Source organism: Mus musculus, chromosome X (assembly GCF_000001635.26).
Source record: "Mus musculus strain C57BL/6J chromosome X, GRCm38.p6 C57BL/6J".
Taxonomy (NCBI): Eukaryota; Metazoa; Chordata; class Mammalia; order Rodentia; family Muridae; genus Mus; species Mus musculus.
Genome location: NC_000086.7, coordinates 151,427,967 through 151,443,888, shown reverse-complemented (window position 1 = coordinate 151,443,888; position 15,922 = coordinate 151,427,967). Strand labels below are relative to the sequence as shown.

The 15,922-nt window shown below is 39.2% G+C and overlaps 1 protein-coding gene across 4 annotated transcripts in view; it reads right to left on the bottom strand.

Moving 5' to 3' along the window:
- Fam120c (family with sequence similarity 120, member C) overlaps positions 1–15,922 on the bottom strand; it is a 131,621-nt gene that overhangs the window by 30,251 nt on the left and 85,448 nt on the right. For all 4 annotated transcript variants that reach the window (XR_003953004.1, XM_011247802.3, XM_030251275.1 and 1 more), the window contains 6 exons: positions 14,873–14,972; positions 13,976–14,052; positions 13,221–13,498; positions 12,146–12,419; positions 11,116–11,287; positions 7,495–7,744 (listed from right to left, as the gene is read on the bottom strand). Coding sequence is in view for 3 of the 4 variants with exons in the window: in XM_011247802.3 (XP_011246104.1) it covers positions 7,495–7,744; positions 11,116–11,287; positions 12,146–12,419; positions 13,221–13,498; positions 13,976–14,052; positions 14,873–14,972 (1,151 nt within the window). In the remaining variant the exon portion in view is untranslated. The remainder of the gene's footprint in view (positions 1–7,494; positions 7,745–11,115; positions 11,288–12,145; positions 12,420–13,220; positions 13,499–13,975; positions 14,053–14,872; positions 14,973–15,922) is intronic.

Genomic DNA, 15,922 nt, shown 5'->3' with positions numbered 1-15,922 from the left:
GTCAGCTCTTTCTTTCCACCATATGGGTCTGGAGTTAAAAGGGGTTATCAGGCTTTTGGACAGATGCCTTTATCTGCTGAGCCTTCTAGCTGGCCCTAGTAGAGTTTATGTTTTCCTATCTGTGATATGTCATTAGGAAATACAGCAGAAACATTAAATGATGTTGTTTCCTAGTTTTACTAGGTAAATTGAAATGCAGATTTATCTATCTTGTGAGTAATTTTGCACATATGTCTGGGTACCACACATGTGCCTACTGCCTATAGAGATCAGAAGAGGGTGTTAGATTTCCTGGAACTAGAGTTGGTTATGGGCCAACATGTCGACTCTGAGCAACTGTTTAGATTTAGCCTCCATATCTAATAGGGCTACATTCTACCTTAAAAGTCAGAGTTTTTCTGTATGCCTCCCTCCTCAGTGATGACTATATAAAAGTATATGTATATGTATACATACACACACAGTGATGTATATACAAAAGTATACCTTTGAGTTAGATAAGTCTTTCCTAAAAGGCTATTTCTAGGACTGCTAAAAACTTTATGAACATATATTTTACTATATTTCCATGGGAGGCCTCTTTTAACTATAATTAGATGATGTAATTGAGAAGGATTGGTTCCTGGTATTCAACTAGGCTAGAGTTCAATGTTCACACACTGAGTTCACATGATATTGGTAAGTAATGTCATGTTTAAACTTATTCTTCACTTAAAGTTAATTTTTAGAAAATTTCAACCATTTTTATATTAATTGTTTTGAGTACATTTCTAATTTTAAAAAGTGTGTGTGTGTGCTCAAGCATGTGCATGCATCTGCATGTGCCCATGTGTGTGTTCAGAGAACAACTTGCTGGGGTTAATTCTCACCTTCCACCAGGTGCGTTCCATGGGTCACATCAGGTTGTAGCGTGGATAAAGCACTTATCCACTGAGCTATCTCACTGGCCCAAAACTACACTAAAAATATTTTATCTTCTTTAAAAACAGAAAATGGCAGTCAGAAAAGTGGGGGTTTGAACTCTTACTACTTTGTCTTCCTATATCACTACTGCTGGACGCTGCTCTATTAGCTTGTTTCCTCAGTTATGCTATCTGGCCCTATTATTATAAGGATCAGAAATAGCAACCACAAGGCACATGGTAAGAAAGAGAATAGTACCTGCTCATGACGATTTAATAAACATCTGGGTACTGATTAAGAATAGGCAATTTTACCTTCAGATACTGACTTTTAATCTTTACTGTCTTTTGAATCTTTAAGAAATATAATCTTAGCCAGGCGTGGTGGTGCACACCTTTAATCCCAGCACTCAGGAGGCAGAGGCAGGTGGATTTGTGAGTTCAAGGCCAGCCTGGTCTACAGAGTGAGTTCCAGGACAGCCAGGGCTACACAGAGAAACCCTGTCTTGAAAAAAAACAAAAACAAAAACAAAAATCTTTTTTTCCTTTGAGTTTTTAGCAGTGTGCTAGCATTTATCATTGCAATTGGCAGGTCTGTTTGTTAAAGTATCTGTCTGTCTGGCTTACTGTGATAATCTCAATTGTCAACTTTATGAGATCTACAATCACCATGCAGATGGGATTGTCTTAATTAGGTTAACTGAGGTAGGAAGAACCACCCACTGTGGGTGTCAGCATTCCCTGAGTTGTGATCCTATACTGTATAAAAAGGAGAAAGCTAGCTGAGCACCAGCCTTAGGTTGCTTTTTCTAGACAATGCATATAATATGACTGACTGCTTCCAGGTTCAGCTGCTTTCAATTCCCTACCATGATGGACTGTATGCTTGAACTGAGATTCAACATGAACTCTTTCACCCTTAAGTTGCTTTTACCAGAGCATTTTAACATAAAAAAATTAGAAAAGATATTACATTTAGTATGTGGTAAATTTTATTACCAAAGTATATTTGGTAAATATTACTATTTGGTGCTTCGTGATCTGTGATACACTAGAAAATCAGATGACTAAATTGTCAGAAATGTGTTTAAGAATAATCAGGTTGAACACAATACTGAGAGTTTCTGTTGAGGACATTCACAGGCTTTATTAAAATAGTATAGTATTTGTCTTAGATACTATAGCTCCTGGACACATTCTACACAAACAAGACAACCAAGTAAATAGGAAAGTATGCTATTACTAAAGAATTGAGAACTAAGATTAAAATAGGCTGGTTCCAAAGACAAAGGCACTTGACATCAAACCTCACAAGCCTGAGTTCCATCGCCAGGACCCACGTGATGGAAGGAGAGAAGCAACTTCCACAAGTTGTCCTGACCTCTGCATGTGAGTTATAGCAAATGCATACCCCATACGCATACATACACATATATAATAAAATAAATGTAATAAAAGAAGAAAACAAAATACCCAATTTCAGAGTCAATATAGGACAAGTTTTTAAATGATATATTTTATGTGCATTAGTGTTTTACCTGCATGTATGTCTGTGTGAGGGTGTCAGGTCTCCTGGAAATGGAATTACAGACAGTTGTGAACTGCTATGTTGATGCTAGGAATTGAACCCAGGTCCTCTGGAAATGCAGCCAGTGCTCTTAACTGCTGAGCTATCTCTCTTTTGTGACCCAGGAATATGTTAGTGATGAGATAGATAAAAATCTATGGTGGCACACGCCTTTAATCCCAGAACTCAGGAGGCAGAGGCAGGCAGATTTCTGAGTTCAAGTCCAGCCTGGTCTACAGAGTGAGTTCCGGGACATCCAGGGCTACACAGAGAAACCCTGTCTCGAAAAAAAAAAAATCTCTATCATTCATTTGGGGGAAAATCTCATGAGTCATCAATCCGATTGTCAAGATAGATAACCAATACATTATATTGAGCATCCATTTTGTAGGAGGGACCTTGCATGTATTACTTAAATGCTCAAATGACTTTGTGAAGAATTATTATGTCACTTGAAAAAACAAATGTTCAGAAAAGCTAAAGTGAGTTACCAAGATAAAAAGGGCCAAAGCAAAAATCTAAACTGAGGCTGAGTGTGGTGGTCCATAACTGTAATCCCAACACTCAGGATTTTCCTCAACACAAGATGAAGGCTAACCTGGGTTACACAGTAAAATTCTGTACCAAAAACCAATCCAAGGCCAGCAGGACTGCTCAGCCTGTAAAGGTGCTTGCTGTGCAACCTTGGCAACCTTAGTTCAATACTGGAATACATGCAAAGGTAGAAAAGAAGCAACTCTGAAGTTGTTCTCTGAATTCTACATGCACATTGTAGCATGTGCATCTCCTCACCCACATCATGTACACACATGTATGGTGATAATAAAAACACAATTCAAACCAAGATCTTCCCAGTTTCAAAGGTCAGTTTTCTATAACTTACAGAAACTAGAATCTGAATTACCCACTATAAAAAATACTTTCAGTGCATCAGCAAATAACAATTAGAAAGCATAAAAGGGAAATACCATCCCTAATTATAGTAACATATCATGTACTTAGGAATTAAATTGTAGATATCTATAGAAAAAAATTAATCTATGAAGGCATGAAGAAAGAGACCTAATCAATGGGAGAGGTAAACTATGGTCTTTAGACACAAAGACATAATATTATAAAGATGCCAATGTCCCCAAATTAATCAATTCAATGTCAAATTAAACTGCAATAATATTGTTATAGAAATTAATCTAATTATATATTATATATTTTAAGAGTTCACAAAATATAAAAATGATATAATTTTGAAACAAGACATGCAGAGTAATTTGCCCTGCCTAATATTAAAGAAAATTTTGAGCCCTTAATAATTAGTTAATGAATAAAACAGAATCAATTAATGGAGTGTGTGTGTTGTATGTGTTTGTGTACTACATATGCACATGTGTACACAGGAAGGTGGTTATGATAGGTCAGTAAATCAGAGAAAAATAAATTATTTAATACATGCAAATGGGGATCTAACTCAGTATATGGAGAAAAGAAAGTTAAGACCCTTTCTTCTGCATATCTAAGATAAATATATACTATATTAAAAATCTTAAAAACCTTACCTGAAAATTGTTACAGAAAAATATCTTTATGATCCAGAGGCATGGAGAATTTATTAAATAATTTATCAAACCAGTTACCAGGTTTGACAAACCAAAATATGTTCTTCTCAATAAGAAGAAATGTTTATTGATATCTACAGTTTTCTTAGCAATCTGTCAAGAAGGATACATAGAAACTAGGGATAGACAAGTGAATAGTTTATGGATAAAATTTCTACCTTGATAGTAGACTACAGGTAATGTTCATATTTATGTATATTATATTATTCTAATTTTTCTTCATGTAGAAAATTATAATAATAAAAGATTTGGAAAAATGAAATAATTCCGTCAGAAAAAAGGATGTTGTATATAAGATTTGAACAAACTGTGACAGGCCAGAAATACACATGCATAAGAATACAAATATACAAAAATTTCTGTTATATATCTCACACGGAACTTGTGCAATTGGCAAGTATAAGAGACATAGTCTAATAGAGAATAAATAGATTAACAAGAAAGCTGGAGAGATGGCTGAGCAGTTAAGAGCACCTGTTCTTGCATAGGACTCAGATTCAGTTCTAGGCATCACTCAGGTGGCTCACAACCATCTGTAATTCCAATTCCAGGGGATCTGATACCCTCTGGCTTCCATGAGCACCTTCCCACACATGGAGAATATACATACATTCAGGCACACATACATATACATAAAATAGGAATAAATGATAGAAGTTTCAATTTTATATTTAAAAGTTTGTTGTTAGAGACAGCATCTCTCTATGTAACCTTGACTGCCCTGGAGCTTTCTATATAGACTAGGCTGGTCTCAAACTCAGAGATCCACCTGTCTCAGCCTTCCTAGTACTGGGACTTTAGTGTGTGCCACCACAACTGGCATATTAAAAAGTTAGTATAAGGGGCTGGAGTGATAGTTCAGCAGCTAAGAGAGCATTGGCTGCTCATCTAGATAACCCAGTTTCAGCTCCCAGCACTGATATGGCGTCTTAGAACCATCTGCTTTCTTGTGGCCTCTGAAGGCACCAGGCATGCTCGTGGTACACAGACATATTTGCAGTCCAAATACTCATAGACATACAATTATTTAAAATACTTTAAAGTTAAAAAAACCCTAAAGCTGCCAATAAGCACAAAAAACAGAAAAAGGGGACTGTTGTGTAGTTCAAGGTTACAGCAACTTCTTTGCACATAATCTTTAGCCCCAAAGGGCGGGCAGGGGGAGACAAAAAAAGCAAAGGCCATCCTCATCAGTAGTTAAAGAAAAACAAATGTCAAGATATTGTGTAAAATCTACGAGATTTTGATTGTATGACAATTAGTACTGTACTTAGGAATATCATGTACTTGGAAATATTCTAGGTATATAAATTAGCAAGGCTAAAATCTATTATCATTTGGCAATATTTAGTAAAATTTTTACAGGTATATTTTATAGCAGGGGTTCTCAACTTATGGGTTGTGTGTGACCCCTTTGGCAAATATCTTTCTCCAAAAATGTTTGCATTATGATTCATAGCAGTAGCAGTTATAAAATAGCAATGGAAATAATTTTATGGGTGGGTGTCATTGCAACCTAAGGAACTGTATTAAAGGGTTGTGGGGTTAGGAAGGTTGAGAGCCACTGGCTTGTTGGAACCACAAGTTCTATTCCTGGGCATTTACTCCAGATACAATGGAAAAGGAACACTAAGTAAACATTTCATGAAAATATTTCCTGGAAACTGTACAGATAGCTCAGTAGTTTGATTCATGGCACCCACATGGAGGCTCACAAGCATCTCTAATGCCATTTTTTGAGAATCTGACAGCCTTTTCTGACCTTTGTGAACACTGTATATACATGGTGCACAGACATACATGCAACCAAATAACCTATATACATAAAATCAATAAACACAGGTTTTTAAAAAAATATTTTTGAACACAACTGGGAAGAAATATCCATCAATTAATCAGTAAAATACTGTGATAATAGTATAATAGTTGAAATATAACCCAACAATCAAGAAGAACATATATGAATGTAGGTAGATTAAAAACAGCAGAATGGATGTAAGCATCTATGCCTACAGTCTAATCCTCTAGGGATGCTTAGTAGAGAGGATGGTTTGAGCACAGAAGTTCAGACAAGCTTAGGAACATAGCAAGAATCCATTTGTCCTAGCTATCTTTATGTCGACTTGACACAAGCTAGAGTTATCTGAAAGGAGGGAACCTCAGTCAAGGAAATGCCTTCATAAGGCATTTTATTAATTAGTGGTCAATGGGGGAATGCCCAGCTTATTGTGGGTGGTGCCATCCCTGGGCTGGTGGTCCTGGGTTCTATAAGAAAGCAGACTGAGAAAGCTATGGGGAGTGAGCCAGTAAGCAGCATTCCCTCCTCCATTGCCTCTGCATCAGGTTCCTGCCCTGTTTGAATTCCTGTCCTGACTTCCTTTGATGATGAACCCTGATATGGAAGTGTAAGCTGAATAAACCTTTTCCTCCCCAACTTGATTTTGTCATGGTGTTTCATCACAGCAACAGTACATCAATGCATGTCCTAATGAAGACATGGGATCATAAACTGAAACTATCTATATAACAATCATTCCTAAGACAACATTATGATAAATAAGATCAAATAAATTAAAATTCAAAGAAAGAAAAAAAAAGTAAGCAACAGAAAGATATGGAAAATAACCTAAGGTTAAGAGAGATACCACATGCTATCTCTAATATTCTATCCTAGCTGGTAATTTTTGTATACATGTATTTAGGTGGAAGTGAATGTGTGTACAGTCAAGATACCAGAAATGGGTCCATGAAGGGAGAAAAAGAGGCTTTAAGAGGAAGAGGATAGTAGAACACATGTGAGATGAAAATGGAAATGGAGATATCAGGGGTTAGCTAGGAAGGAGGAGCAGAGAGATGCAGGAAAGGAGGGGTGAGGGAGAGAATCAACCAAAACAAAGGATGCATAAAAAGAGGAGAAATCTTGATAATACGTGAGCTAATCAAAAAATAATAATAAACAATGAATGAGGACTGCTGGCAACAAAACGTAAGTAAGATCAAACAAATCAGGGCTGGAGAGATGGTTAAGTGTTTAGCAGGACCTGGGGTTTGATTTCCAGCACCCACAGGTGGCTCACAAATATCTGTCACTCAGGTTCCAGGGGATGCAAAGCCTCTCTGGTCTTTGGGGGCACTGCATACACATGGTGCTCAAACATACCTGCAGGCAAGCACTCATCCACATAAAAATAAATGACTCTAAAATTTTTTTAAATAAAAAATTGAATTCATGTATGTCCAAATGATGACATGGGATCACAAACTGGGACTATCCATATAACAATCGTAATGTTTCTGAAGGCTAAGGCTAAGTCAAGCACAAACTAAAAATCTTTTCATCTTGAAATGCTATAAGAAAACACTTAAGGAAGATGTCAAAAAGTGAAGTAGGAGAGTCTGTTGTACAGCTTACCGGAGTACACAGCACATGAGCAGCAGGTGGGTGGGGACATTAGCTGGATTGAGCATACTGGGCGTGTCTGACTTCATACAGGCCAGGAAAGCCCGCATCCTCCTGTTCTTGTCCTCAACTGCTTTGCCTAACCAGAGCTTCTTGAGGTTTGGGCAAGTCCATTCTCGAAAAGTGAGTGCAGATACCAGCTCGGGGGTCTGAGGTGACTTCCCTTTATATGCAGACCACTCTTTAAGGATCACAGAAGGAACTGAAAAACAGAAAATCATGAGAAATGGGCTCCAGAGAAGCTGAACATTACTGTAACTGCCTACAACAGACAATCTGTTGTACTTCAATATCTGTTGATTTTGGTCACTGTAATTGTTATTGTTAGTACTAGTAAATCCTAGGAGCCAATGGGGATGGGCTTTAAAGTTTCCAAAGGCTCTTGACATTCTCAGTGGGCTCTCTCTCTGCCTCCTGCTTGAGGATAAAGATGTTTTAGCCACCATGCCATTGCTCAACCAACACTATCATGAACTCTAATTCTTTAAAACTATAAGCCCATTTGTTTTATAGGTTACCTTGGTCTTGATGTTTCATCACAGCATATACCCAAAAGATGCTCTACCATCCCACAAGGACACTTGCTCAACTATGTTCATAGCAGTTTTATTCATAATAGCCAGAAACTGGAAGCAACCCAGATATCCCTAACCCAAAGAATGGATACAGAAAATGTCGTTCGTTTATACGATGGAATACTACTCAGCTGTCAAAAACAAGGACATTATGAATTTTCCAGGCAAATGGGTAGAACTAGAAAATATCATCCTGAGTGAAGTAACCCAGACCCAATATGATTTTCATGGCATCTACTCACTTATCACTGGATATGAGACATAAAGTACAGGATACCTAAGATACATTCCACGGACCCAAAGAAACCAAATAACAAGGAAGGCCTAGGGGAGGATGATCAAATCGTTCTCACAAGGGAAAATAAGATAGATATTGGAGGTGGATGGAGGGAGCAAACTTGGTAAGGGGGGTGGAAAAAGGAGCAGGACATGGGGCAGGACGGGAGAACAGGGGAGACGGAACTGAAATCAGAGGTAGGAGGAGCAATCTCTAGTACATGCTAGAGACCTGGGATGGTTGGAAGCCCCAGGGTGGCTCTGAGGGCCATTCCAGCTCAGACTACTAGTAGTGGGGGTATATGGATCCTAAAGTGGCCACTTCCTGTAGTTAGGCAGGACCGCCAATGGAGGGATAAGGACAGCACCTTATAAAACCTTTGACCTAAAATGTGTCCTGCCTACAACATGTGCAGGGACAGAGATAGAACAGAGATGGAAGGTATGGCCAACCAATGACTGCCCTAAACTGAAACCCATCCCATGAGCAAGAACCAATTCCTGATACTATTAATGATACTCTGTTATGCCTGCAGACAGGGGCCTAGCATAACTGTCCTCTGAGAGGCTCCCCACAATAGCCAATGGAAAGAGATGCAGAGACCCACAGCCAAACATTGGATGAAACTTGGGGCATCTTGTAGAAGAGTTGCAGGAAGAACTGAGGGACCCAAATAGGATAAGGACTCTACAGAAAGACCAACAGAGTCAACTAACCTGGACCCTTAGGGGTTCCCAGAGACTGAACCATCAACCAAAAAGTGAGTATGGGCTGGACCTAAAACCCCTGCACATATGTAGCAGTTGTGCAGTTTGGTCTCCATGTGGGTCCTCCAAAAACTGGAGCTGGGGCTGTCCCTGATTCTTTTGCCTGCCTATGGATCCTCTCCTCTAACTGGGCCACCTTGTCTGCTCTCAGTGGGAGAGAAATTTGTCCCCGTCTTTCAGTGATTTGATGTGCAATTTGGTTTTAATTTGATTATCGTGAGTTTTTTTTTTAGTTGTAAATTTCCATTTGATGCTTTAAATATTTTTTTTTAGTTTTAAAGATTTATGTAGCATGTGTGTGTGTGCTTGGGTGTGTGTGTGTGTGTGTGTGTGTGTGTGTGTGTGTGTGTGTGTGTGTGTGTGTGTGTGTGAAGGTCAGAGGCCAACACTCAGGAGTTATTCTGTCTTTTCACCCTGGGTTCCAGGAATATGCCCTTTTATCTACTGAGCCATTTTGCTGGCTTTCTATGTTCAATTTGTTTTGAGAATGTTTGTAATTATTTATTAAAAACTTTTTAAATGAAAGTTGCTTTGAAATTCTTCTCTAAGTAGCTTTGTGGTGTTCATTTTCTTTCCAATCTGTCTGAGATCTGCATTTGAAACCTTCATATTTCTTGGTATGGGTAGGAATTTTCAGTTTGAATCCAAACATGTGAGTTTTAATTTATGATTCTGGACCTTAGTCACATCTTATATTTGACCAGGCATTTTGTGACCACTGTAGTATGTGAAGGTGGGCATGCATTGCTGGCACGTGGAAGAGTATGCTTTGATTCCTCATTTGGCCTTTCCTGACACCTCCCCAGCGGTATCTGGTAAAGCAGTACACTTTATTACAGCCTGCTAATGGAAGATAGTTGTAAGGAAGATAGTTTTTACTGGTGAAGGTAAGGTGAGGGTGAGTTGTTGTTGCAGGCTTCCAGGCAGAGAGTATTGGTCTGCTTCCCTGTCAACTTCTGTAATATCCAGTCTGTGATGTATGTGACTAAAAGCAAACCCAGAGCACTAACTGCTCTAGCATTCCTAGGGTCCCAAGGTCACCAAACAGTCTCTACTTTCTGGAGTATCTTGTGGTCCCCCACATACAATGTATTATAATATTAGTTGTATTTAGCAAGAAGCATAAGGAACATATATCTAATCCAACTTACCTTCACAGAAGTAGAAACCCACGTGATTCGTTTGGATATACTAATTTGACTAAGTCATTCTATAGTTTAAAACCACCTAATAATTTCCACTACCAACAGCATCATATTCTAAAATAAAAACCTCACTGAGGACAAGAGACTATGAGATGAAGTCGTACATTCTCAAAGTCCACCATTGTTCTTAAAAGCAATACCCCCAATGGAAGAGCTAGAGAAAGTACCCAAGGAGCTAAAGGGATCTGCAACCCTATAGGTGGAACAACATTATAAACTAACCAGTACCCCAGAGCTCTTAACTCTAGCTGCATATGTAGCAGAAGATGGCCTAGTCGGCCATCACTGGAAAGAGAGGCCCATTGGTCAGGCAAACTTTATATGCCCCAGTACAGGGGAACGCCAGGGCCAAAAAGTGGGAGTGGATGGGTAGGGGAGTAGGGGAGGAGGGTATGGGGGACTTTTGGGACAGCATTGGAAATGTAAATGAGGAAAATACCTAATAAAAATATTAAAAAAAACAAAAAAGACCCAAACAAACAAACAAAAAAAGCAATACACATTCTGAGTGTTTCATGATTTCAGAATCAGGGCTTATATTTGTATATTTCTTATTTCAATGCGCAATCTGGTAAATGATACATTTTCTTCTTAAAGGTTGTTTTACAGCCCAAAGTATGGTATGCTAGCACAGGCTTTGAGTGTGTGTATATCTGTGTGTGTGTGCGCGCACGTGCACATGTGTGCACACATGTCCTGTGCCAAGTGTAGAAAGCTATCATGATTAGAATAGCTGGAATAGTACTTACCTTCCATAGGTAACCGGCGCCGTATGGCCAGACGCTCCATTTTTCGCTGTGTCTCTGCTAGGCTAAAAAGAACTCCATATACATATTGGCGAGCTGACCGAAACAGGAGAGCAGCTGGAGGCAGCTCCATGTTACATTCATCCTCAATACATACAGGGATTTTAATCTCACCCTAATAAGAAAATGGTCCAGGGAAAAGAAAAAAAATGAATTCTTCAAGGTTTAGAATAATGAACTGTAGCTACTGGAGTTAAGTAATTTACTGTTTGTATTCAGAGAGATTTTCAGATTAAAAGGAAGAAGCCCTACTGACTACAGCCAGCTTTCATTTGTCAAGTTCATAGCTAATGGACTATAGTTGACTATCAGGGAGACTCTACCTTAGCCAGTTTGTTTTGTTTTGTTTTTAAGATAGGTTCTCACTATATAACTCTGTGTGGACTGGGACTCATTCTGTAGACCAAGTTGGCTTGGAACTCAGAGTTCCACCTGCCTCTGCTTCCAGATTGCTGGGATTAAAAGCTTCTGCTACCATGCCTGGCTTAGACATTTGGTTGGTAATTTGTGTGTTAAGACCAGAGGAAAGGAGTAGGCATATAGAAGTATCAGAAGAGATAAGGAACAGGGGGAAAAGACTACTCCTTAGATGATGCCTCCAGAACCAGTCTATCACTTAGTACATCCCTTCAAAGTTTATAATTTATACTTCTCTCCTAGCATCTTTATTCATTGCTTAGTCCCAATTCCTACTAACTTCCCCTTTTCTCAGGCCCTTAATACAATGAAGGGCACAAACATACACGCTTTCCTTGTACCTCTTGAGAAACATTGACCAGTGGGCTGGGGATATAGCTTAATGCTACAGTGCTTGTCTGGAATGTGCAAGACCCTAGGCTCAATCTCCAGGACTACTTCCCCTGAAGAAAAATAACAATTATCAGACTTTTATCTAGTAGACTTCATAACTTACTCTCAGTAACTATGAGATACAGCAGAGAACAGGAAGGTAGATAGGTATATGTTCTCTCACCTTAGTAAGGACGTGGTAAATATATGGATACATAAGACCCCTTCGGTGTCTGTGTTCAGCAACCCTCAAGACTTCTGGAGCTACTGGAGGTAAGGGTGGAATGGTGATATCCATGTGGTTCCTTGTAGACATAGATAACAGAGATGGGATATGAGGTTCACTTTCAGCTACGGTGGTTTCCGAAACTCCAGCATCAGCAGGCTGTCCCCAAGCCCCTCTGTCACCATTGGGATCTTCCCATCCAGGCTGTTGTTGAACTGCTTCTGTGATTTGTCTAAAATAGAAAAGAAACAGCATAAGACAGGAAAAGGAAGTTAATGACAATATTTCCATTCAAGTCCTGATCATAAGGACTTGTAAAATTCTCTGATGGTCAAGGTTCTGGGTTAGGACTGGACTTGACACCTTCCCTCTCAGTGATCACCACTTCCCCTGTCCTTCTTCACCTGACACAGACCAAATAATAAAATGTCATGGAAGTCACTCTAAATTCTTTATACTTTCTTTTGTTTGTTTGTTTGTTTCGAGACGGGGGTTTCTCTGTGTAGTCCTGGCTGTCCTGGAACTCACTCTGTAAACTAGGTTAGCCTAGAACTCAGAAATCCTCCTGCCTCAGCCTCCTGAGTGCTGGGATTAAAGGCGTGCACCACCACTGCCCGGTTCTTTATACTTTTAAGATGTCATGTTTACTCTAGCCATATATAGTTTAAGAAAATAATTAAGATTTTAATATCAAAGTAGTTCTATCTCTTTAGAGTAATACTCTAAATATAATCAAGCCAGTATATGAGACCTATACTACTGAGGAACTATTTCAATATTTCAATTATATAAATTCTTTCATTCTTTTAACTTTCAATCTATGTTCCTCACAGACTGAAAAACGACAGGATTGTTATATAGCACATCATGTTAGGATTTCCTAAGCAAATGCCTTTCCTATATGGCTTGGCTATCTGAAATCGAGCACCTGCAGAAGGATGAAGGGCAAAGAGTAACAAAAGGAAGCCAAGATATCCACTTCCCCACATTTCTTCTGAGTGCATTTCTTATGGTTGTTTACATAGACACTTACTCAGAACCAGCTCCATTTGCCTCGTCACCATCAGAGGAAGAGGAATGGGAAGAATCTGGTCCCAAAGGAGGTGAAGTTTTGGAAGTCAGGCAGTTAGGAAACTGGGATGTATTAGAGTCATAAGAAACAGCCCAATTGGCAAAGGAATTGTCCTGCAGCATGGCATCCTCAGAGAAAGCATGGGATTCCCCCACACTATGGGAGAAGAGAAGAGACGAGTTGGGTCCCATTGGAAATGGTGGTGGATATTTCATTTTCTGGGGCACCTGGCGAGAAAACTAAAGAATAAAACAGACAGAAAAGCTATTTAACATTTTACCAGGATACAGGATGGTTTCCTCAGAAGCTGTGATGTAGTAGATGATACCAGTAGTAGGAACTGTTGAGGTATGAAGTACCTACTGAAAATATTAAGAAATAATTCTGACTGTGATATCTGAATAGAATTTACCTGATGCAAAAAAATTAATGAAACTAGATCCCTTTGAAATATTTTGTGACATTATACAACACACACACACACACACACACATACACATACACACACATAGTGTACTAGTGTTTACTAATTTGGATGCTCTCTTTCAATAGTCTTCTGGCCTCAAGGTACCAAACAATAAAACCTGCATAGTCTAATTAACTCTGAATCATCCTAACTCCTCAATTCAGATTATAAAAATCAGGAATGAGTCTGAGTCTAACATAAGCAAGTGATCCTAATCCCCTTAATGAATATATAATCAATAAATGCTTACCATTGGCTTTCCAGGAGAAATAGGGCCCATCTGATTCCGTGGAAGGGGAGGATTTCCAAGTCGATTATTTCGAAAGCCTGAAGCCAAGAGAAGTGCCACGCTTCAGCAATCTTAATCATTTTTACCATATTTATTACATTGTGTTAAACCATCACTGCATTAAAAAGCCTGTTATAAAGTCTATGATCTGAGGATGTGGAACAGTGGTAGGTCAGTTGCTCTGCATACACAGAGCCACTGGTTAGATCCCTAACACTGTAAAAAGTTACAACTCATTGATCTGCTGTCACAGGTTATTCCACACATCTGGCTTTTTGTACCTTGTGGGATTTCTTGACACTGTCTTTGACACCCTCAAGATATCTAAACTGGGCGCATGAGACTGAGATTATGTACGGGTATATTCACAAGCTGTTCCTTAGATGATATATTCAATATTAATTCCTTTGAACTGAGTTCCCAGTTCACTTTAATAAACCTGTCAAATTTATAATGGCAACAATTAATCAAAGTCTTTCTATCAAGAAAGTAAGTGACATGAAGTTTCTGTGGTGAGAGAGCATCTGTCTGGTGTAATACTGGTAGAATGAATATGTGGCATACTAGGGATCCTGTACAAGGTAATTAATCTGGTAATAACCCTACATACAAATGTGAAGTGAAGAGATCACACACTAGCAAGGAATAGAAGAAGTTAAAATTGAGCTGGCTGCCAAAGACAGGGCTATTTTTATATGCACCAGGTCACAATGAGGGTTAGTATTAGAAGCCCAAGCTAGGGAAATGGCATTATCCCCCCCACCTATAAATGTGAAAAGGCAGGACACCAGCAGAAACAAGGGGTTCCATTCTGGCCCTAAGGAATAAACTCAATTTAAGAGCAGCTGGAAGCCTTACCTAGAAAGGAAGGACCCACTGGCAGTGAAGAGAGTTTGGTTGTGACTGAATAGTACTCAACTGCTTTCTTGAATCGTTCTATTTTGTCTTCTGTCCTAGACTGGATGTTGGAACATCAGATTTTCAGAAAAAGAAACAACACAAGAGTGTCTTTTTCATACAATATACACATTGAAAGTCAAAATGATAACAGAAACAAAATATTTAAAGAAACCCAAGAAAGCAAAAGATCAGGTAGGAAAAAAACATTAATTCCAGCACTCAAGAGGCAGAGGCAGGCAGATCTCTGTGAGTTTGAGGCCAGTTTAATTTATATAGTCAGTTACAGGCCATCCAGGGCTACACAGTGAAATGCTGTCTCAAAAACAAAATATAAACAAATGTCATGCCCTTCTCCCAATCCACTGCACCTTCAAACCTATAAGCCTAGTTCCACACATGTGGCCTTCAACAATCTTCATATGTAAATCCCTAACATGTCAGTCATTTCTTCTCTTTCCCATCCCTTCCTCCCTTTTCTCTCATCTGCAAATCACAAGTCTAATTCTAGGCCATGGCCATGAACTCTCTTTGCTTTTGAGACACTTTGCCTGGATAAGTCTCTTCCTTTCCCATCACCCCTTTCCTCAAAATTCCAATTCCCTTCCTCCTGGTGTAACCACCTCCACACCCAAAGACCTAGCTCGAGATCTGTGGCCTTAGACCCTGCTTTCATCAAGACTCATCTTTAGCTGGCCATGGTGGCGCATGCCTTTAATCCCAGCACTCGGAGGCAGAGGTAGGCGGATTTCTGAGTTTGAGGCCAGCCTGGTCTACAAAGTTCCAGGACAGCCAGAGCTACACAGAAAAACCCTGTTTTGAAAAAAAACAAACAAAAACAAAAACAAAAACAAAAAAGACTCATCTTTGACTGGCCCTTTCCTCTCCCATCCTTCTCTCTGTTGGCTGCCATCTGTGCACCTACAGGCCTAATTCCAGACTCCTGGTGTGGGAGCTGTAGGGTTTCTATTGCTAAAATAAATGACCAAAACAATGTGGGGAGGAGAGGGT